Source organism: Bactrocera latifrons, unplaced genomic scaffold (genome assembly GCF_001853355.1).
Source record: "Bactrocera latifrons isolate USDA-ARS-PBARC rearing strain unplaced genomic scaffold, ASM185335v1 scaffold_7, whole genome shotgun sequence".
NCBI classification, from domain to species: Eukaryota; Metazoa; Arthropoda; class Insecta; order Diptera; family Tephritidae; genus Bactrocera; species Bactrocera latifrons.
In genome coordinates, this window is record NW_017537378.1 from 3,815,453 (window position 1) to 3,840,737 (window position 25,285).

The 25,285-nt window shown below is 37.7% G+C and overlaps 1 protein-coding gene across 10 annotated transcripts in view; it reads left to right on the top strand.

Annotated features, from left to right (window-relative positions):
- The window catches only part of LOC108975828 (smoothelin-like protein 1), a 58,051-nt gene that overhangs the window by 10,686 nt on the left and 22,080 nt on the right, over nt 1–25,285 (top strand). For 5 of the 10 annotated variants that reach the window (XR_001993896.1, XM_018944571.1, XM_018944566.1 and 2 more), the window contains exons 3-9: nt 13,106–13,445; nt 13,615–16,344; nt 16,400–16,588; nt 17,117–24,418; nt 24,487–24,683; nt 24,743–24,953; nt 25,016–25,282. Coding sequence is in view for 9 of the 10 variants with exons in the window: in XM_018944571.1 (XP_018800116.1) it covers nt 13,106–13,445; nt 13,615–16,344; nt 16,400–16,588; nt 17,117–24,418; nt 24,487–24,683; nt 24,743–24,953; nt 25,016–25,282 (11,236 nt within the window). In the remaining variant the exon portion in view is untranslated. Of the gene's footprint in view, nt 1–4,620; nt 5,026–13,105; nt 13,446–13,614; nt 16,345–16,399; nt 16,589–17,116; nt 24,419–24,486; nt 24,684–24,742; nt 24,954–25,015; nt 25,283–25,285 lie in introns of those variants that run through there. The other 5 variants (XM_018944567.1, XM_018944574.1, XM_018944569.1 and 2 more) reach the window with 5 other exon arrangements.

Sequence of the window (25,285 nt, forward strand, 5' to 3'; positions counted from 1 at the left end):
AAATAGTTTTAATGTTAAAATTCTTTTTTTTTTTTTTGTTGTAGTACCTTATTTATGATAACAATCTTCCGACTCATTTAATTCACGAAAGCAGTGGCTTTCTAATTAAAATTGCGCTCACATATGCACATATGCATGCAACTATTTTAATGCATTGAGACCCACAGTGCTTCACAAATAGAGCAGAGGCAGCGTTGATAATATCATGATACATACATACAAAATACTATCTACAAATTTACATGGAAAATCGCATTTTGTTAGACAATTTTAAATTTTAATAACAACAATAAAAATGAAAGAAAACCAATCGTTGTGGTGTTTCCTACTCATGTTACAGCTTACTCTGTGCTAATGCGCATGCGCGCCTGCTCCCTACCTGTAAAACCCGATAGCCAACACATGAAGAAGAAGAAGAACACATGCCAGACCTGACTGTCATTTCGTGGGCTTTTTAGTGTACATATATATGTATGCATGTGCCGTTTTCATCGTAAACGCATGTAAATGTATTTTACTTCTCATGTTCATACATACAAGTATGTACCATACATATGGGCATAATGGCAAGACAGTCGGCGAATGTGTTGAACGATATACAACACACTCGAATTGCTCGAATTTTGCCGGTTTGCGCAGCGAAGTTCGCTAGATTTCGAGGTAGTACGGCTAGCTTGTCTAGTGGAAAAACTAGCCAGTAGACTTGGTCATAACTGCTGCTCAACTGCTGATGTGTGTGCGCGCGTGCACGCTGCCGCCGAATGCATAGTTGATCTTACCGGCTGGCTGTCATTGATTGCTGGGTTCTGTACATACAAATACATATGTATGTATGTATATAGATATGTATGTATTGAGGTGATGGCTATTGTATTTGCTTTGGCGTCGGTGGTCTTGTCGATTGGCGATTTGCTTATAAAGTTGTTGGCTGCTTTGAAGTCGACGCGCTGTGTCACTACCGTTCGCTAAAGGCTCATTTGAAGTAGCGAAACTTGGCTGCGACGCTGTCACCACGATTGGGCATATGACATGAATCTAAGCAATGAAAATGTTTATATTAACACATACACAACTTATTCCTAGCACATACATATGTATGTATGTGTCTAACATACATACACGAAAAACTAGAACGCATCTTGAGGTTAGCAGCGTTGGTTCAACGCCTTGGGGGCTACTCAACCACGGCTATTTGCCGGCCATTCGGCGGACCGGCTTTGCCATAATCGAATTTCAGTTTTACTTGCCCCGAGTGAATTTCATTTACATACTCACATGCATATACATACATACATATGAATGTATGTACATATGTAAATATTACGCATTGGTGTATTCAGATTAACGTTAGTACTTACAGTGGGCCAGCGATAGCGGCTTCGTCCATAGCATGTGTGGGAGTAGCTGTTGTTGTTCACGACGACGCGTCATGTTCCACGCCAACGATCGTTTGTGCGATATGTGCCATTAATGTCTCAAATTATTTGTAATTTTTCATGACACATTTCTTTTTCAATTTTGGTTATGTTGGGCGTTGGGAGTTTTTTTGCTTTACTTTGATCGTGTTTCACTGAATTTGGTTCAAGTTTTTTCTAAATCCTTATGCGCTGACAAAGATGTTATTTGCTAATTGTTTTGTTTACCCATATGGATGAGATTTGGCTTGAGTATGGCCTGTCTTCGGGTAGTTCATATTTGGGATGCTGTGTTAATGGGGTTATCGCTTGTGTGTGGGCTAATAGTATATCATAATCTGTAATAAAGCATATGGCAAAGTATTGATTTTTGTTGTTGTAGAATAGTAGATCTACGTATTCTGCAGAGAACATTAGTGGCGTTTAAGAAGTTTCATGGTATATACATGTGTATATATACATATGTATACATGTACAACTAATTGCCACTTAACGGTTTAATAGAAAGCATTCTGCAAAAGGTATTTTGAAGAGACACACTTATGGTTTATATATACACTTGAAAGTCAGCACAAATAACTTAAACCGATATATGGGAGCTAGGAGAGGATATAGGTCTTCACTATGACTGAGTAACTGATTGTAAAGTTAAATAATCTAAGAGGTGGGGTTTTTCCGGAAAGTAACAAGAGTGAGTCAACGAAAAAAAGATATTGAACCAATCGTTATAATTATTTAAAAACTTTCAAAATAGGCTCCTTCTGCGTCGATGCCTTGAGAGCCGAGGTATATGCTGCCTTTCATTGGCCTTTTCAGCTAAGTAAACAAAAATTTTTGGGGGGCCAAATCTGGGCTGTAGATGCCTGACTTGGTTAGGTAGCTGTTCACAAGAAAGGCGGGTGAGCCGGGGCCTTGTCGTGTTGTAACTTTCAATCGGGGGCAATGTCCTATCGGACCCGATGGACCCTTCGTTTGAATCTTTTGAGGACTTCCACGTAAAACTTGGTGTTGACGGTTTGTCCAGGAGGAACCAATTCATGGTGGACGATGCCTTTGATGTCAAAAAAAAAAAGGCAATGAGCGTCGTCATTGCCTTTTTGGGCGAGGGGACGCTAGCGTGAGCCACGGGAAAAATTTTCTTTGTCTCGGGATCATACTTAAGTCTCCATAACCCGTTACCTGTGATTACGTTGTACAAAAATCGGGGGTCACTTTCACACATGTTCAAAGTTTCTTGGCACACTTCCAATGCATTTTCAGCTTGCACCACTCAGAGAAATACCTCGCGAGAAAATGTTTTTCCTGACTCTCCAGGTGCTTGGAGGCAACTGACCAGCTGCTCGTTCATTAGCTAGGAATGCTCTCTACCTCAGAGATCTACTGAAGTTATGGTGGTATCTACTGATGTATATGTAGTGGTCACGTTTAATGTCCTCAGGTTTTGCCGAAGCGGTCGTTTGAGTTTGCTGAATAGCTAAAAATCAGACGGAGCTAAACCAGGCGAATGCGGCGGTTGCAGCACGATATCGGTTGAAAATTTGGCGAAGAATTCAGGAAGAACGAATGCAGTATACGACGGTGCATTGTCGTGGTGCAAAATCAATATTTGTTCGGCCACTTTTTACGAATAGCTGCGCGCAAACGACGCATAACACTCAAATACTATTAATTGTTGACAGTTTGGCCAGTTGGAAGGAATTTAGAGTGCAACATGTCTGTGAACCTCTCATTTGTTTAAAGAGGTAATAACAAAATTATGATATAATGTACATACCATTATTCGTTTAATAACGATAACCTTAGGAATGAAAAATTAAATAAAAATATATTTGTTAAATTAGGTGCTTTTGGATATTCATATTGGAGTTATATAAAAAGAGAAAATATGCATGTATTTTAAAATTATTAATTAAAAAATTCAAAAAATGTTATTATACTTTTGTTGAGCAGTACTGGCAGCTTCCGCTGACCGTGAAAAAATTCGGTAATTGACATATTATACTTAAATAAGTAGATGTATATGTAAATCGCGAATATGGACACGTATGTATGTATTAGCTTAGTATATATAGTATATATTATATCAATGTTTTAGCAATCGACATACGTGTGTACATATATATTTTTAGACATAAAATCTGTGCGAATATTCTTAATTTACCTCTTAACCTCAAACTAATGAATAATTTAGAAAACTGACGTCATTCCAGAAACGGCACCATGGACAAAGCTCTGGAAAACGGTGTGAAGGAGAATGTCAATTTTCTTTTAGTTGCAAACAAAGCGATTTTATTTAACGATTCCGTCATATTGTGAATATTAATTTATCATATTCGCTTATAGTCGAATTTCTGGATTTCGAGCGAAAACTAGTTTCCAAGCCATACGAAAATAATAATAGAAATTAATGATCTTAAGTAAATTTTTGTTCTTACCTTTTCATTACCGGCTGAGTTTGTTCGGTGTCTTGATCATTTAGCGTGTGTGTTAATAGCGAACGCCTCAGTCAATTCTTTGCTCGGAGTTTTTGTTTTGTTTCAGTGTTGTCTCTTTTTGTGGGCATTTGTTTTTGTTCAAAATACTCCCAATATTATTGGGTATGTATGAATGTGTATGTGTGGAAGTGGCGTTGAAGTCGAAGTGCGGCGGACCCAGACGCCCAAGCAAGATTTCAAATCGATCGAGCACGTCACTAAACTAGCCAATCATATACGATTCGGCATCGCACAATTTGCTCTCTTCGGTTGGCGATTACTGGCGATCACCACACACAGTTCTGGGCTCAATAAGCGGCATCTTGGAAGACACCTTTGGGAACATGTTTGAGCCTTACATATTCGGTCAAAACAACATCATCGCGATACCAACACACATGTACGAGTATATGACTCAAGTGTATGTATATATTTGTATGACACCTTCTCGTGAATGCTTGGCCTCATATACATACATACATTTGTACGTGTACTTCTAGTTGTGTGTAACTATTTACCTTCTCATCCGCTGCACACCGGCTCGATCGGCCGGTGAATTGCTCCGCTCGCGCGCCTGATCAACTTGTCTGCTCGGCTCGTTGGCGAGTGAAGCGGAGTGGAGCTAAATGAAGTGGCGCAATGAGCACGCGATCGGTTGCGGCTTTTCAATAGCTGCCAAGTCGCTAACGCTTTTTCGCTTTCATTCATCTTGACTTTGAATCAGTCTGTCTTTGGCGCTCGATCGAAACGTACGAATAACTTCTTCGTTGGTAAAACTCAGAAAGTAAAAATTTTATCAAAATCGAAATATAAGAGTAACATAAAAAAAGTGAACGCAAGTGAAATAAAATACAAGAAAAAAGGACTGTGTTGCTTATCGCGTGAATAAAGAAACTGAGGTGTACTAGCTAGAGATAATATATAACAACAAACAAAAAAAAAAAAATATTTGGCGTTTGTGTAGCGTCCGGTGAGAAAAAGTATAACTTTTAAGTGATCAACATTCATAGGAATCTAGCTCAATACCAACATATATTCGTGCGCGGATTTGTGTTTTCTTTGCAACCTACCTTCTTTGTGTTCTACGCCCCATATCGATTGTAGCGAAGTACTAAGAACGCTTTCCTGCTAAAAAGGTTAGTATGACTTTGTGCACACATGCATTAAGGAACATACACACACACTTGCTTGTAGTCATGAGCAAAAATGTAGGTGTCACATCGGTGCCTTTAATTGTTAACTCAAATACGCTTATGTGCATGTGTGTGCGTGTGTACTTTCGCCCATTTTTTATTGGTTTGACGTGTCACCTCGCAGATTCATCTCGTCCATAACTGGCGATGATGTGAATCTCTGTCTCTGTCTCCGTGTCTGTGTATGTGTAGATTTGTAGTCACCGTTTGACTTTGGTGACCAATTACGGTATTCCATTGGCGAAATGTCGACAATATTCCAGAGAATTTCAGTTTTTTGCACATTGAATTTGCCATTTTTATACAGACTTCGAATTTTATGGCTGTAAAATGCGAATTTTACATCAACCACTTGGTGCGATTGAGGATAACAACTATTTGCTTTTGGCATAATGACCAAAGTGGTTGAACGCTATTGAATTTAGATAATTTTAAGATTTTTACATTTTAGGAAAAGCAATTAATTTGGAATTTCAATGAAAAACCTTAAGTGAAATTTGTATCTCCTGACAATTTTTCCAATTAAATAAAAGGAAACATTTTTATTTTCTTCAATGCAATGTTCAGTCGTTATTGGTCCTTAATAGTTTAACAGCATTCGACTTTTAAGGCATTATTAACTTTTTGCAAATATAACTCAGTTCAAGTATCTGTATCAGTATCTGCTGATACCAAAAATCGATTCCATATAGTGAACTAATTTGAATAGGACAGACTTTAATCTGGAGACCTAGCACTCTTATACCTAGTGACGCTTTCCTTTGTCGGATGCTTTATCAAATTTCTTCTATGATTTCAAGTAAGCACTTGATGCTTTTAAAACAAATGTAGAAGTCTACAAGTTTTAAGTAAACTTCTAAAGTTTAATGCTTTTAGATAGAAAAAGAAAACAGGAACAAAATATGTGATTAGTTTTTTATACTTGTGAAGATTACTCATTCATTAATACTCATTAGTCTTGTGATTTTAAATGATGGAGTAAACTTATTAATTTGAATAATATAATAATGTGTAATACAAAAATTGTTTCCATATAGAGAAATCGGCTTACCACATATTTTGTTTCTCATACATTGTATATGATTCTCATCTATTATATGCACAATAAAAGTAATAAATTATTGGGTAGTCGAAAAAGTCTTTTCGTATTTCTAATCGAACTTTAACTTATGATTATTTTATTTATAATAATAAATAAACAAACAAATAAGTACCAATTTGATCTACCACTTTTTGCCATTTTTCCCGCTGGAGATATTATTCCATCAGTATAAAACTTTCATCAGTGTAAATCAAAATTTCGAAAATTCCAGTTCGGTAGCGAGCGAACCACGAATCCATATCGTCTCCATAAACTTCACAAATTTCATTGGTGGCTTGCGTGGCACTCTTCCCTTTTTATACAAAAATTTCAAATTATAACTAATTTCTTCATTATTTTCATTCATTTTTGAACAGCTGTAACTTTTTTTCAACTGTCCCGAATAAGAAGTCAAAAGCTATATATGTGTATAATTTTTCGTACCAATATTTGTTAATATTTTATTTTAGAGTTTAAAGTTGAATTCTCCATGATATTCGATTTTTGAAACTATATTTTCTATGACTAATCCACGTTTCCACGTATGATCCTCGCATTAATGTTAGTTATAATTGAATTGGATCAATAGTTGCTTGTAAAATAAATTGTGTTAATTATTAAACATCTGAGATTCGCTTAATTACCCAATTATTAACCAAGTTGGATATGATATGTACCTATACACCTGTAACTGTACAGAAAGCTGGTAACGTCGACCATAAAAGTCTTATGCAATAATGACTATATAGAGTCGCAATAATTAATATATTCACCAAATCACTAAAACGAAATATATAGATTAAACGAATTTGTTTAGAAAGTAGTTTATGTCAGTTAATTGTGTTAAAATGCTAATGAATGCGGAGAAATAGCAAATTTAAATTCGTTCATTTTACAAAAGTACAAACATGCATACATACAAACGCATATTGCTGTTGGGAAATTGTCAACAAGTTATGTGATGAACCAGGACCTGTTCTTAAACATAGATTTTAAAGTCAATATATTCAAAATGTGCCGATAAGACATCCTCACCTCCTCCATTGCGCGGATATTTGTATATAACTTAGTTTTTGCTAATCTCCACTGCCATAAGAATCACAATTTGTATGATCATATTTGCTAATTTCATTATTGTGTATGCATGTACATATGTATGCGTTTGCAAGGTTTTAGAAAGCATCTAATATTTAAATCACTACCTGCCTGTTTTTAATGATTTTTATTTGGTTTTAAATTTTGCGAGAGCAATAATAGATGGCTCGACGATTAAACCGTCAGCTCATTTGTAGATTCGTTTCACTTTAAAACTGTGAATAAATGTGAAGCCGCGTATATTATTAGCAATAATTAAATTTAGACAAACACACACATACATACATAGGTTTATATGGTATCATTTTTCGAATAAAATGTTTTGCGAAAAAATATAAAAAAAATTTTTTTTGTTAGCTTGTAAATAAGAAATTTAATTTTTGAGATTAATTAACTACTTATTATTATAAAAGAATCGTGCTATGAGCAGCCTGGAGCTTTTTCACCTTTTATATCTTAAAAGCATCAAAAAATCTGCAATTATTAAATAATTTTTGTACATTTTTCCCGCAAACACAATTGCATTTTTCGCAATTAGGTCGTCGCAATTGTTGTTATAATTATTTTTTAATTTTTTCACGTTCACCTCGAACTTGTATCTACAATTATTAACAGCAATTTGTTATGGAGCACTTAAAGCACTCATTTTCCGCGTCGCACATGTACCCACGCTTTTGTATGCATGTACATATACATATGTATGTATGTATATGCATGTTCGCTCTAACAGTACCTTTGTTAACCAAATGCGAGCTGACACTGAAGTCTGGCTTTAACGATGACGTAGGTGTGCTGCCGCTGTTGCAGCCTCTGTCGGCGCTATTTATTCTGCCGCCGATGTTATTATTACTGACATAATTACGGTCTTGCACGTACAGAAATATACATACACAAATTTTTACACACCATAATGTGTATTATGGCAGGTGCCATTATAAGACCAATTATTTCGCACTTAATACATCTTTGAGTCTGTATGTACTATATGTTCATATAGTAATAATAATAACAAATGCACAAAAAGCCAAAAAATACCTTCAAACAATTAACTTCGTTGAAGAATATTAAAGTAAATGAAATCAAAATTCTAAATAAAATAGGAACGAAATTAATAAATGCCCGTGTTGCGTTGACCTCGAAATGACACGAAAGTCCTCATCAGAATATAAATACTTTATCATTTAAGCAATTTAGCGCAGCGCAGCGGAGCAATTCATCAACGCACTGCCATCACAAACAGCAGACAACAGGTTGGCAGCGCAGGTTCCGTACCTCACACCTGCGGCTCGACTTAAGACTTCTTGCGAGCTTTGCTGCCAATGCGACGCTTCGCTTGTTTTTGGCACAACTATATACATATGTGTTTATTTATTTATTTTGTGCATATTTGTTTGCTTTCATGTTGTTGAGCGAAAAGCGAAATTTTTAGAAATTACGTCATTTTGCAAATCGTCTGTCGGCAATGGCCATGCTCAAGCCGGAATTTTTTGCAATAAACCGTGTCAAAAAACACAATAATCGAATTAAAAAGATTTTTTTTTTTGGTGACACACTTGATTGTACATTAATTTGCACTCACATACATACATATACTGAAGCATGCTTTGCCACTGTGAACATGCATACATACTTACGTTTCTAGTGTCTTTATGAAAAGGCGTTAATTGGGGAATGGAGTTATTTTAACATTTTGAAGATCTTTATTACATTTATGTGGAAGTATGATAACTTTCAGTTTACCTTTAGCTTATACATTTGTAAGTAAGTAAGTAAAAGTGATTAATGAAGAAAAAAACTTTTTATGAAGATTTTCATCTTGATTTTGATGTGTTAGTTCGAATAGCAGCCATGTGCAAAAAAGCAAATTTCGTAGTTATCTTGTTTGCATTTGTATCGATGAGTTCAGATTTACAGTTATGTGTGTAAAATTTCAGATCGATTTTCTATAAACTGAAGGACTATACATATGTTGATAGACATATGAACAAGGCTAAATACATATATTTACTAAATAGCCTCATTTCGCCACGCTGATCGTTTGTATACTTGTTGATTATCCGACATTTCCTTCTGGGTGTTACAAACTTTTTGAGAAACGTAATATGTTTTTTTAAGACTATAAATATTCTATTGGAAGGGTTTTAAGGTATACTACATAGCATAAAATTGCGTTAAATATGAGTTATATTATTACTATACAGAGCATGTTTCTCTGATACTGCTGATGTTATTGTAGAATTTTAAATATTTTCCGAAAAGTTGTAGATGCTACCGTCGAATTGGTAAACCGTGGCATTTGCAAACCTTGGTTCGGTTCTTGGTTTTGGTTTTCTTTGGAAAGCACAATTGTCATTGTCAACAATAAAAATTTAAATATATTTAATTTTTAACTAATTGATTTTGGATCTTGGATTCACAGTTCTTAGAGCATTTATGCTTTGACATGGGTTTCAAAAGGAGTTTGAGTGGCTAAAAATGTTTCATTTCGAAAACCTTTTGTGATTAACTGGCACAAATGGCATAAATACCGGTTTAGTCATATTTCTTAAATTCTAAATTAATTGCCCTCCCAGAAATGAAAAATTTTAAACTTCATTTCGTAATTTCAAGTCTAGCTGGACTGGTTTTTCAGACAGGTAAATAAATTATAAAAAAAAACTAGTAAATACATAACTCAGAGCGAATATTAAATAAACAATAATTCGCAGAAATTTACCGCCTACAAGCTTGTCCCTGTCCGTGCGTGTATATGTATCACGATATATGTATATTGTATAGCAAAGAAAGCTGGTTTGCACTTTTCACTCTCCATTATGAAGGTTGGACTTACTGTTGTTTCTATTTGTTTTTTTGTTTTTTGTGCAAAATTATAAATATTATAATTTTAGTTGCTTTTTACGGCCGAGATTGCCGTGAATTATTAGCTTCGCATGGAGTTGTCGTGTGCGTTCATAAGCTTTGCGTTTGCTTTTTTACTTTCACAACATATGTGTATGGTACATACATACATGTATATATGTGTATGTATGTGTGTCTGTGTAGTCAATATTTGCTTTTGCATGAACGGTGATATCATTTTTGGATTTGCGTCTACTAATATTTGTGCTCACAGTTAAAAAATAAAAATAATAATAAAATGTTTGTATGTTTGTACGTTCATTCATATGTATATAAATAAACAACTTCATAGAATAATAATTTTCAAGTTTAATTAACGTAAACAAGTAGTTGTGTCATGACCGAGCGGTCACCTACACCTACATAACGATTATGATGTTTAGTAAGTCATAACTGAGAGCAAAATCAAATAACTCACAAATTCGCTGGAACGCTAACACTCTCTGATTTTGCTCTCTTGTGTAAATAAATAATTTGTTTACCTTAGTAATTTTTATGACAATAGCCATTATGTATGTATGTATGTGTGCAAGTGAGTATTTCTGCATTACAGTTATCAGTGACCTCTTAAATTTATAAATAAATGAATACATCATCACTAAATTGCACATTATCGCCAATGAAGCACAATATGAAATGTACGTACTTGTATATAATATGTACATATGTTTGTATAAACAATTTGTATACATACATATGTAAATTAAAAAATATACTTAAAAGTAAAAGGAAAGCAATAATATACTTAAAATTGCCAGATACTTTTCTTTTGCAACAGCTGATTAAATATAGGGTCCTATCGTCAAAAAGAAAAATGATAAGACTTCAGGCTGGTGAGTATATTTGGAATTTGACTTCGTTTGTTTTATTCATTTAGATATTGACTGTTGATTGAGAGAGTTTCACGAAATTTTGTTAATCAACAGGCAATAATAACATTATTGAATTAAGTAATTCATTGTTTTCAAACCAATGAGACCCAATGCGAAATTCAGTCAATACAAAAATAAAATAAAGAGCAATATTAAATTCTTTGCCAACTATATGAGCAAAAAATAGTAAAATTAATCTCCTTTTAATGGTTTCAATTGACTAAAAACGGTTTCCCAGGAGTTTGCCGAATAGCCAGAAGTCACAAAAAGCTAAATCATGCGAATATGGTGGCTGCGGCACAATATTGGTTGATAATTTGGCGAAAAACTCACGAGGCATCAATGCCGTATGTGACGGTACATTATAGTGGGGCAAAAACCAAGAGCTGCCGGCCTCTTTTTACAAATAACTTCACTCAAACGACGCATAACACTTATATAGTATTCCCTGCTGACAGTTTGGCCGGTCGGAAAGAGCACCACATCTCGATAATCGAAGAAAACTGCCAACATAATCTTGATTTTTGACGTGATTTCACTTGATGTTTGCGGCCTCGGTTGAGCTTTGCAACGACATTCGACAGATTGATAGTCTGTTTCCTGGTTGTAAGCATAGATCAAAAGCTTTTCCCTAGTAATAATAGCTTTCCTGACATCCTGATAGGTTGTTGTTTACAGACGTTATCGCGACGCTGTTTTTCTAAAAAACTTACCTGCTTTGGAGCCAACCGCGTTTTCACTTTTCTTAGACCCAAATGATCTTTCAAAATGGTTTTTGCTAATCCTTCCGATATTCCAACAATGCTGGTAAGATCTCTGGTCATTAAACGTCGATTCTCAAGCACCAACTTATTTATTTTATTGACGTGTTGATCATCTGTTGATGTTAATGGCCGCCCTGGACGTGGTTCGTCGTCAACGCGTTCTCACCCATCTCTGAATAATTTGTACCAATCAAAATTATTTGCCGACATTTTCAAACATTTGGAACGTTTCGGAATCACAAATGTGATTCCGCACACAATAAATAATGGAATTTCTTTGTTGAATAATTTCATTTATCGTGAAAATCGACGAATGAACTTAATGTACTTCAGAAAGACAGGCTTATACTAAATACTATGATTATTTTGATGAGATATTTAGTAAAGGTGTCACTGATAATCATACCAACCTAGAAATAAAATATTAAAGTCTTACTAATTTTTGCCCACAGCTTATTTCTGTGTATAAGTACAATTAGGCTGTGCAGTTTGTACAATTAAGTAACTCTAATTCCAGACACGTTTTAATAATTGTAACAATGCTATAACCATAAGTAAGTACATATGCTGTCTCTTATACACATCTAGATGTGTATAAGAGACAGCAATTAGGCTGTGCAGTTTGTACAATTAAGTAACTCTAATTCCAGACACGTTTTAATAATTGTAACAATGCTATAACCATAAGTAAGTACATATGTATGTATGTGTATATATTGTGTTAATTGAAAACGGTGTAGGAGCGTCACTCATGTGGCTGTTGTTGGCGGCGGTGGTGTTGTCGGCGATGCAACTAATGCATAACCAAGTATGGCGGTAGTTTACTTGGCGACAGCAGCAACTTTTTATCGAACTTTTGACAGTTTATTATTTTGCAGTTTTTGTTGCTTGTGTGGGACTTATCCAGAAGTAATTTTACTTTCAGTGACTGATGTAATTCAATAATTAGATCAGTATCTATAGAAATATGTACATATAACAAATATGATTATGCAATTGTATGGGAGAAGAGAGAAAGATAAGATCGCCATTATAATAATGATTGGTATGAAACAGCTTCAGACCCAGAAATTATTTATTTTGTAATAGTTTAGCCTCTCAGAAGACTTTGTTCTCAGCAAATTGCTTACGCGTTGAATTTCCTGCACTAATTCGATATTATCGTCTATACACACAGATGAATGAATAACTAAACTATTTTAGGCCACTTTAAAGAATTGCATTTTCATTGAACAAAAAAAAAAATAGTTGCTGTTTTCATTTCTCATAATTTCCGAACTAATTTTCTTCATATTTGTCTTCTCATATTCCAGTGGCAGCAAACACCGGACATCGATCAAAAGAAGGAAATTCGTTCCCACTTATATAAATTGCGTGAATCGCGTTTACGTGACTTATATCAAGGCGAAATCATGGCTGGCAACTACGCTAAAGATCCGTTGAACTCGTCGCACGGCGATTCTTTGGTGGGTCAAAATTTTCAAAGCTTGAAATCAAAAGAAGTACGAGATTCAGTGAGTCCCATAAATGATTTGAAATTCCACTCCATGACCCTGAATCATCCCAATACAACTGGTTGGGACGTTCAAACTTCGTCCGAGGTGAGTCCAGATGGACGCGCATATCGTACCGAAACCTTGGCTACCACAGATGGTAAGTACACTTCTTTTATGACTGCTCTTTATGTTCTTCTATTATTCCATTACTTTACCCAACCATTAATCGAAGCAGAAATAAGTAAATATAATTTTTAAAAAATATATACTTTAAATATATTTACATATATGTATGTGTGTTGCCCTCCTTAATTGCATGCTTACAGGCGTTGAAAAGATTAATGGAGGCACCGCTGAATTCCGCGGCCGAAACGAGCAACGCGCAAGTGCTTCTCATCAAGGGGACGATAAGAACTTCGTTAAGAAGGCATCGGAAAGCTCCAATACTCACTTGCAAGAGCGTGTAGTGGTTGGCGATGAAAATTCCGGGCGCACTGAGATGAAAACTAGCTCAACTACAACATCTTCCTCATCGCAGGTGACATCCTCGTCATCCACTATCGAATATGGTGGTGCCGATCCAAACGATGGTCGATATCTTATGGATAATACTCAGAGACAACATCAAGATCATCAACGACTCACGCAAGATCAATATAATCAGCAGATTCGACAACAACAACAACTACAGCAGCAAGAATATGAACAAAACATACAACACCAACAACATCAGCAACGTGTCCAGCAACAACATCAGGAATTCAACAGTAATCGTCAAGAATCGTCTACAAGCCGTAATGTTGAGACTCAACAGACGAAGGAGCAGAACAGACGTGTTGTAGATATGGATAAGGCTTCACCTGAATATCAGCAACATGTCCAGCATCTTATGGCACAACCTGGTGAGATTATCTCGAACACGGTTGAGTATCCGAAACCGAATGTTAAGATGATCACTACCGTTAAGCGTTTACCTGATGGTACTATCGTCAAGAATAAACGTTACGAAACGGAAGAGTTACGTCCTACAGTGGATACTCAACGTCAACGTACGACTTCTACTACGAGCCAGAGCAGCACTCAACATAGAAACGAACAGCAAAGACGTGAGCAGACCGAAGATAATGTATACAATCGTCAACAAAACGTGCGCAATAATGTGTATTCGAATAATACTCCAAGACGACCTGAACACGATGTCGTCGATAACGCCGAACCTTTCTTGCGCAAACCAAACCCTCAAGATTTAGCGGTTTCACATCCGGCCGATCATTTTGTGGATGAAACCACTAATGTCGAGACTAAATTTTCATCGGTGAAAAAATCAAGCCGTAAATTCTCCACTGAAACGACATCAGAAACTATTGAGGAGTTTTCGGATCAGCCACCCTCTTCACAGGCTCCTGGTATCAGAGGTAAGCCGCCGAGTGGTCATTTACCTAACAAGGATTTTTCTACTCATGGATTTCCTTCAGTGAAGCCGAATAAGCCCACTCAAGAATATCCTTCTGAACGTCCACATATCGGCTCACAACCTGATTTTAGTACTCATGGGTTTCCTTCGGTGAAATCAAATAAACCAACGCAAGAATACCCAAGCGACCGTCCACGTCCTTCTGAGGTGGAGCGTATAACACAACGAACTGTGACTCCCACAAATAAGCCGAGCACAGATGCACCACATGGATTTCCCGCAGTAAGACCAAACACAAATATTACTACCACCAAGGATGGTGATGTGATAATTGTAAGTTCTGAATCTACGCGCAGTTCAAAATATAAGACCAATGCAGAGCGTGTTATCGAAACTGAAGTAGTAGTTGATGGAGATTCTAATGTTCGTCCTGAAAGTTATCCTAACCGTGGGTTTCCCGCAGTAAACGAACCATTAACTGGAGGTAGAGATTCGCCAAGATATGGTGCCCCTATTAAGGAGTATCCGAGTAGTCCGATAAAACAATCACCAGAATACTCCACAAGCGGATTTCCATCTACCAAAGATGTGGCTAGACCGAATTCAGGACAACCTGTGCCTTCAAGAACCGTTGACCAAGATGGAAATGTTATAGTAGTGAGCTCGGAAACAAAGAAAGTGATTAAACATAATACAAACAGGGAGCATATTATTGAAACAGAAATTGCTGGTAATTACGATCATCATACACCGTCAGGCTTACGCCAACCAGACAAAATTACTTTTCCACCTACTCCTCAACCAGGGGATTTCAGCACACATGGATTCCCATCGGTAAGAGACTCTGCACCCACCAATGATGCATATCGTCGACAGGGCACACCTACACGTGATTATCCCAGTAGTCCCCGAAAGGCCCAACCATCCGAAGATTTTTCGACTCACGGTTTTCCCTCTGTTAGGGAGTCGGCACCAGTTAGAGGAAGTACACCTTCTCGAGACTACCCGAGCAACCCAGGTCAACATCAGCCAAAAGATGATTTTTCTACACATGGTTTTCCATCTGTAAGAAGTCCCAAGAAAACTGCACCGGATTTCTCAACACCGTCAGGTGGCTTCCCATCAACTAGGGATACTAACGCTCCCAAGCTTACGCCAACTCAACCACAAAGAATACAACCGAATACAACACCCACAAGGAAACCTACGAGTACGACAGACTCTTCTCAACGCCTGATTTCGAAGGAGAGGGATGTCGACGCCACCCATCGTGCCTTTGCCGCTTCACTACGATGTTCGTCACCAGTGGATAGTACAGATCATCATCGGACCACACCGCGTTCCAGCGTTTCATCGACCAGGACATTCCGACGAGATGGCCGAGAAGGTTCCCATGACAGCGAAACAAGTCGCATCAGTTCAGGCACAGTTACGCGTTCTTCGCCAAGTAAGAGTGTTGGTAAAACTGTCGTTACAAAGCAAACTGTTGTTAAAACTCGTAACGTGAATGGTTCTAACGAAACAATTGATTTAACACCCCAGCAGCGCCCCACAAAGTCGCCGTCTCCCACAAAGACCATCACAACGACCACCACACGCACCACAACAACTAGAAAGAGTCCAGGAGAAGTGCCAAAACCAGGTACGAAGTAAAATATAGAAAGCACATTACAACTAAATGGCAGTCTATCCTTCAGATAATCAAAAATCTAAGAAAGCCGAAAACACATTTCCTATTATTAACGAACCACTAACCATCACAAAAACCCACTTTACCGCAAATGACGCCAGCTTCCTCGGCAACGAGGTGGTCGAGGAGCCATGCTTAAAAAAACACTTTTACAAACTCGGTCCGTCCGACAAAGCAACACCAAACAATGTTGACGGTAAGAAGATATAAACATTCAAAATTTGCTTGCCAATACAAAACAAAAACAATAACGCAGAAAAACAACACTATTACACGAGATTTTTAACATAATTCTAAATTCACAAAAAAAGAGAAAGAGACATATCATAAGAAGTACTTACCATAAACAAAAATAAATTGACACATGTACTTACATACATACATACGAAGACTTAAAGGTCACGATCTATGAAAAAATATCAAAAACCAATTCAACCGAAACAAACAGTTACAGAGGAACACCTAGAAACTTCCAAGACAAAACGAAGCTTAAACACCTAAAGCATGCGACCGATGTGACTACATATAAAATAAAATAGAAGTAAAGGTTGCATGGTAAGCTTTTATTAACACCATCAGCTAAAAGTAGAATACAAATTGTTTAACCAAGAAATAACACGATCGTAGAGTAGTTTGGAAAATATGACTAATAATATGTACTCGTATCGTATTGTAACATCACTGACAAAGTGATTAATGCTTCATTCGCTGTAATTTTCAACAGAGAAGTCACCATATTCACCAGCACCAAGTAATAACATACATCGCACTCATCCCAAAACAACATCCCCAGTTCGGGATGATTTCGAAGATGTTAACCACGAAGAGCCCATCCATAAACAACCACTAAGTTCATACGTAATCGAACCTAAACAACGTAATCGTTCACCATCAGGACCACTTCCAAGTGGTAGTCCGCAAACCATTTGTCAACCAAACAGAAAAGAATCTAGTGTTGGGCGTAGGACTGTTGTGAGAGAAAGTGAATTTGAAAATACAGATTGGCAAAATACAATTCTAGATTCGAACGAACGACCCTATCCTGTAAAGGATGGATCTTCAAAACCGCGAGAAAACCGTCCTAAAGATGATGATTATATAAAAGAAACACTAGTTGATACGTCTGATTTTCCGGTAATTAGAGAAGAAACTATTAAACGAACAGATCAAAACAGACAGAAGGAGATTGTGGCCATTAAAGGTACGAGAAATGAAAAACTGCGATCTAATGAAAACAATTTTGTAACAATTGAGAATGATGTAAGAAAGCCGAATGGAAAAGAACCTTCCGGACCGGTCGGCAAGAAACCTACTTCGGCAAAACCACTAGATTCAACGGACAGGAGACCTAAAGAAAGAAAACCATCTGATAAACATCCCATTGAGTATACGGAGAAACCTAAAAGTCCAATTCGAAAAACTTCCGATTTTACCTCTTCAAATAAATTCGATACCTCCGTAACAACAAAAACTACACGGAAGGAAAATTCAAATGTTATTGGCGATGATATCGAACCACATCAAAGTATTCCAAAACAGCCATCTGAGAGGAAACCAAGTGATACAGGAAAATTAAAACCGAACGTCGTTGATCGCAGTCCGATTAGAAAACCAACGAACTCAAAAACTCTCTCAGATATAACTTTGAAATCGGTCTGTAAAGAAAACGATGAACCTGTGGATAGAAAACCAACGGGTGCATCCCTAAAAGAACCTGCTTTTAAGAGACCAACAGGAAAGAAACCTGAATCTAGTCCTACACGAAAACCGGAGAAAGATACTTCAATTACTTCTGAAGACAACGTAATCAAAACCAGTACTATTACTACTACGGTCACGAAAACTCGCAAAGACAACGTTTCTCCTACCAGACCCAATAATAAAACTCCTGACGAAGATAGACCAACAAAATTGTCGCAACAAAAGCCGATATATACCAATACTTTAAAGCACGAACCACGCGATGAGTACCCCGCACCTACTGATAACAATCCAACAAAGAAAATACCAACAAAGGAGAATCTTAAGTCAACAGAAATTAGAGTTACTAAAACACAAGTGGTAGCATCTACCGATAAATATCAGCCTGGTCCAAAAAGAACAAAACCACTTACTACAGAACCTTCCAATTCAGAATATGATGATGATGTAAACGAGAGTGAACATGAACAAAGTAATCCTCTCAGGACGGCACCATCTGAGCCTGAAAAGGTCACACCGGAAAATACACCAAATAATACTCAAGAAAGAGAAGACTTCTCGGACACTGAGAGCACAAGCTCATCATTTATTACGACAATAATCAAAAAGGTACGCACAGATGAACCAAAAACAACTCATCAAACGATTACCGATGAGACGAAAAAAGTTCAAGAGCTTTTCAATAAAACCGATAAGACGAAAATAACTAAAAATGTAAATGAAGAATTCATAACTTTCGAACAACGGAAGCGAGAAAGAATTCCAGTTGATGATACTCCTACAACAAAAACAGAATTACGAAATAAGGAAGCGAATAAACCAAGTTTTGAACCAATAGATAATTATTCGAAACCCAATGATACAGACGATGACGAGCAATCCTGTACTAATGCAAATACTTTGAAAATAAGTTCAGTTAGAACAACTTTAAGAACCTTTGCTCAAGACAAGTCGCATTCCCCCGAATACCAACCCAGTGATAGGGAACCCAAACTGGTGCAGCCATCCGTTATGGGCTTGAGTAACGACGATGAGGTCCCACAGCAAACAATTGAATCGACAAACAAAAATACTCACAAAGCTAATTCACCGAATTTCACAGATGGTGGAAAACCCAAATCTGATGCTAAGCAGATTTTGCCAGACCATAACGTTAAGGATCGCATTCCGTCCACAAAACCAACTGGACAAACTTTTGATACTATTATTTCGACTACCACTACTAAAATTTCCCAAAACTTACCTGGCGAAAAAACAACAGCAAAGCCTCGAGAGGCTTCCGATAAACTTGTGCAAACCACTTTCGATGAAACTAAAAAAGTTGAAGAACTCTTTAATACTAATAAATTGGCTCATACAAAAAATACTATTGAAGAGTTTATTACTATTGAAAGGCAAAACAAAGAAACCCCAGATGGAGCTTTTATATCGAAAGCACCTGAACCTGAACCAAGTTCTCCAAGTTTTAAGAAAAAAGGTGTTAGTCCAAGAGAAACCTTTGAAGATCGTTGCCGTCAAATCTTAGGCATGGAAAACTATGGAGACACTCCTGGTGTTTATAAAAAGAAACCTGAAGATATATCCGAGCTAACTGAGTCAGTTACCGTTAATGTCACAGAATTGGATGTTCAAATAGAGGACTGTGAAGATGATGAATCCACTTATGTAAATAATATTAAAGATTCTGTTAAGCCTCAGAAACCACAACAACCCAAAACCGGCAATACTCTTGATGATGAGATACTAGAAGAAGTGGAATGTGTTCCTAAAGAAACCGTTGTACCATTTAAAAGAAGTTCTCCAGATACGGAGCCCTTGACTGAAATCTGTCGTAAAACAACTTTGATTTCTGAAACCGATTTAAATAAAGAAGAAGATGAACAAACGGTCTCTAAAAAGTCTTCTAAAATAGTTACTAAAACTTCCAGTCCATCACCGAAGAAGGTAAAATCCCAAAATGAGGAGCCAGAAGATTCATCAACCACCGATTCAGAGTTTCCGGAAAAAGAAACGGACGAAGAGTCTCAACCGGATACTATAGTATCTAAAAGGGATATGCAATATACAGAAGAAGTAGAGAATGTCTCGAATGTGGTTGAGGTTACCAAAAAACAAGTAACGAAAGAAAAACCTTCTAGTCCTAATAAAAGTCCGACCAGAAAGCCATCCGAGCCTCAAGTTACTCGTAAAATATCTCCCGTCAGACAACATCCTTCTGGCTCCTCCACGATAACAGAATTGAAAACAATCGAAACAAAGACTAAGTCGCGTGAACCGAATAAACCTTCAAAAATCAAAAGTGAAACTAAGCTTGTTGACAAGTCAGCGGAGAAACCGGATAATCAAAGTATTGTTGGAAGAGATAAACCAACATCAACAGCGAAGTTGCGGTCAGAACGTATCAATAAAGTTGATACCGATAAAGGTCATCAAAAGCCCACAAAAGAGTCTCCAACTCACACAATCAAAGACCGCTTACGTTCTGCCACCAGAAATAATAAGCCTTCCGAATCGCAATCTGACTCTTCGCCTGATGTTAGTCCTTCACGGTTTACAGAGCGAAGACGTTCGAGTAATATTTCCGTACATACTGAAATCATAATTGATCATTCAGGACCAAAATCTCCTAAACCTATTGAAAAGAGCCCTGAGAAACATGCACCACAGACAAAGAAAACCAGTTCGGCAGATAAAACTTCACCAAACACAAGACCGGTTCGGAGACTTCCTGTAACCGAACGAAAAGAATCTGCGCCGGTTCCGAGTGTTACTCGTAAAGAAAAGGATGCAAAAATGACTCGATCAACAAGTGAGAAAGTTATGAAAATTACTGATAAACCGCTAAAAGAAACTGTTGTGAATACATTGGCACCAAGCCCCACACCGAAAGGTGATCGTCGACCTAATAAATGCTTCACCACCAAGACCATAAATCTCACTACTACAGATAAACTAATAAATAGCGAGGAAATGGAGAATGTTATAATAGATATTCAACATGCGAAGAGTTCTCGTGAGCCATCACCAAATAAAATTGTCCCTACGCCAGTACCGGTGCATTTAGATACGGGTAGGCCTCGTTATCCCGACGTTGTGCAAGAACCTGAAGATGAACCTCGCAAAAAACCGGTAATCACAAATATTCCTATTTTTGAAGAAGAATCAAACGAATATATCAAATGCCATATATCAGAGGTGAAGACAGATAAGATTTCGAAATTGGAAGGCTTAGATGAGAATGATATTCTGGATAACCCTATGATTGAAGCTCCAAAAAGTCTTGATTATCCGTCTATCGATAGACTTGACGATGACTGCCTTTTGAGCGTTCATGAGAAGGTTTCCAAGTTCACACATACAGCTGAAGAAATTAAGAAACCCAAAGCATCTAGCCCATTCAGTAGAGAGTTCGACAAAACACCCAAAGTACCAGAAAATGATGAATGCTTATTGACAGTTGATGAAAAAGTTAACAAGTTCATTAAGACAGCAGAAGAGGTAGCGAAACCCATCACACCTATACGGGAGGTTGAACGCCCCACCTACACTGATTTGGCCGAAGAGTTACGAACAGATGATTGCACTTTGTCGGTGTCTCAAAAGGTGAATAAATTCTTGAGTACTGCAGAAAAATTGGCTCCAACTGCGCCGCAAAGGTCCCCTGAATTGGTAGCTAAGATCGAAAGGACTATTTCCAAGCAGAGTGAGCCAGAGTATCCCGAAGATCTTAGTGATGATGAACTAACGCCTTTTTCACAGAATCATACTCTCGAGATTGAGAAAAGACGTCAAAAAGACATACTCTCTCGACCAACTGTATTTGAAAATACAACAAAAACTGATCAGTATAGTGATTACTCAGAGGTAAAACTTACTACAACCAAAAATAATACCTCACTAGAAGAACACGAGGAAGTAATTCCTCATACAAGAGATCATACAACCAAACTTGAATTAAAACGACAAAAAGACATTTTGTCCAGACCTTCAATCAATAATCAGAATGTGAAAGGAAGACCACAATCGCCCAATAAAAAGGAGCCCACTGGTCCAAGCAAGCATCCATTAACGAATGTTAAAACAAAGCAGATGGAATATACAACACGAAAAATAAACAGAGAGGATAGTGATAAAATTGAAATTAAAGCTGAGCGCAAACCATCCACTCCGGTGTCCAAGCCTGATAGCCGTAGAACAACAATACCACAAGCTTCGTCAGTCGCTGTAACCAGATCTCGTTTTGAGACCACTGATATGAAAAGGAAAATACCAAAATCGTCTGTTGAACCGAAAGCAAAAATTATTACTGGTCGTAAACCAACGAGTGAACCCAAGACATCTGGTAGAAAACCATCGACGGAATCGATCACTCACTCTTCTTATCCCAGCAGAGGTAAGCCAAAAACTGAGCTTGATAGTCAATTTGATGGCAGGAAACCATCTACTGAATTCGAAATCAACGTTCATGATTCCGAAGCCGTCGAGTCCGAAACGGAGTTTACATCAACATCACGTCGCAGAAGTTCATCAAAAACAAAAGATTATTTAGAGACGGTACAAACAGAAATTGAACGGTTTTCTCCTACTCAAAAAGAATCTCCAACTCGAAAAACTTTCCTGATGGAAAAGAAAACACCCCAAACTTTCTCTCACAGCCCTATTCGAAAAGATACCACTAGCACTACCAATGTTATTCACGTAACCGAGCGCACAAATAAGCACAATTCAGATTGTTCCGATATTGAAATCGTTGAAACTGTTATAGAGCGCCCCTCACACGTAAAGACGCCAACACCTACACCAACAACCGTTGGTCGTACTCGCATAACATCAGATACTGTTGCCGCTCGCCGCAACATTTTCGAAACCAATACCACGCCGAAGGGTCAAAGTCCAGGAGAAAGCAATTCGCCCTCACCTGTTGGTAGACGTCCATCATATATGGATCACACAGTTAGCTCTTTAGAGCACAGTCGTCGTGATTCACTAGAAGTGAATAAGCATAACTATTCACGCAAGTCATCGGTGGATTCGGAAATCAATTATGAGCGTCGACCAAATACTGCAGTGAAATTTGATGTGCCACATAAACCGCAGCGTACTGCTAGTATTCCTGAGGATATTGATGTTGAGAATATTTTCGAATTGGAAGTATTGGAGCGTCTTTTGGAGACGGTAACCTCATATGAACTGAGACGCAGGATTCGCGCCCAAATACGTTTGGTTAAGAAAAACACACTCAACACTAATGTGGTTGACAAAAGGAAAACAGAAACTAAAGCATCTAATTCCATAAGATCAACTCACAAAACATCTACTTACAAATCAAATGTACATCAAGAAGAAACTGACACCATTAATGAAGTCGTAACAACGAAAGTGCCATATGACAATAAAGGTAGTCCAAAACATCCGGTTCAAACACCAAAGATGGGTAGGGCAACTCAAAATGCACCGCGAAAATCCCCATATGGTACTGAAGAAAGCCCAAGGTCGCACAATAAACTGCACAGCGAACAGAACGTTACTACAAAAAGCACATATGATACTAAAACTGCAAATGGTCGCACAGAAAGCCCTGAACGTCCCAGAAAATTGCCCTTTGAACGCGATCACAGTCCCGAAACAAAAACTTCTCACGAACAAGTAAAAGAAATACGTCGTATATCTGGTTCTTCGAAGTCCTCACATAAAGAATATGTACATAGCGAGCAGACGGATTACTCGGAAGAGAATATCAAGAGCTCCCGCCGCCATGTTGAGCAGAGTTCTGAACGTTTTGAAAAAGATCATAGTCGTGAACGCAATTCTAGTCCGGAATCTAAGAGTCCTGTTAGGGACGGCAGACATAGTCAAGATATTAAAATAAAAACTTTGCCTAGCACACGCATCAGAAGTCCTGATGACAGAAAGTCGTCATCGCAACGCACAATCAGTCCAAAAGGAAGAACGCCGAAACAACGTGATGAATTATATAACATATCCAAGGTAACGACAGTTAAAACCACACGCTCACCCGAACGTAAATCTAGTAAGCCGAATGTTGACGAAAACGTCCCCATTTGGGCAGATCGTAAAAATCTGCTCAAGAGTCCAAGTAATGCACCACGTAAAGTGACAACTACGCCGTCAACACGAAACACGGCAACGAAGGTTACAACATCGAAGACAACCAGTCAACGCCAAACTCAGAATAGAAACTTTGAAGAAGATTCAATCACCTCGAGTTATGGCATTGGACCGACAGACGAAAATGGTTTGCCTTTATTCGGCATTAAGGCGTTGAAAAAGAAGAAGCCGAGTCAGCCCTGTGAAGCAACTGAAGGTAAGGCTGGCAAGCAACTAAGTAAAAACAAAAATTGTACATTGATTGTTCTAATTTGTGTTCCGTAGAAGTCACAGGCTATGTCATCGAGGAGAAGTATTATTCAGATAGTAAAACAAAACCGAAAGTTGAGCGTAAGGAGTACATTTATTCAACAAATGCCGATGAACTCGAAGAAATTACAAAAACTCTTGAGCAAAGCCGTAAATCTTCAGAGGATAATGTAGATGTCATCAGAAAAGTTGAGAAACTCGATAAGGATTACGTTAGTACTACATAATGAAAATTGTGATATTATGATAACCTATGTATTATTTTCGAAAGATTTTTGACAAACCTGAAGCTATTATGCCAGACACAGAGGACTTTACTACAACGTCCAGCAAATATGTTCGCCGTGGATCAGTGAAGGAGCTAAGTGAGAAATTCATACGAAAAGAGTCTTCACAATCAGTAACAGAAAAATCCGGTGGCTACCCAAAGGCCGGTTTGATTTTACGTACCCGCCGTGGGTCGTCATCAGAACCAAGTGGAGGTAAATAAGAAATAAATGAGATGATTATCCATCACATTTGTTAAAAACATTCGCTCATTTAGATGGTTATGAAATAACTACTGAAAAATATAGCACAACATCGAGCAGTCATGTTCGCCGCGACGATTCCGATGATGAACAAAACGTGCAGCTGCGTCAGAAACAAACGCGGCGTATACTCACTGACTACGACGATAACGACGCAGACCAATGTCACTTGAGTAATCGTTCGTCGACGAAGTCCACACGCTCGTTCCTTAACAGCGGCGAAACTAAAGTGGTGACCAGCGTGGATGATGCGCTGGAGCGTATGCGTAATGCAGATTATGGTA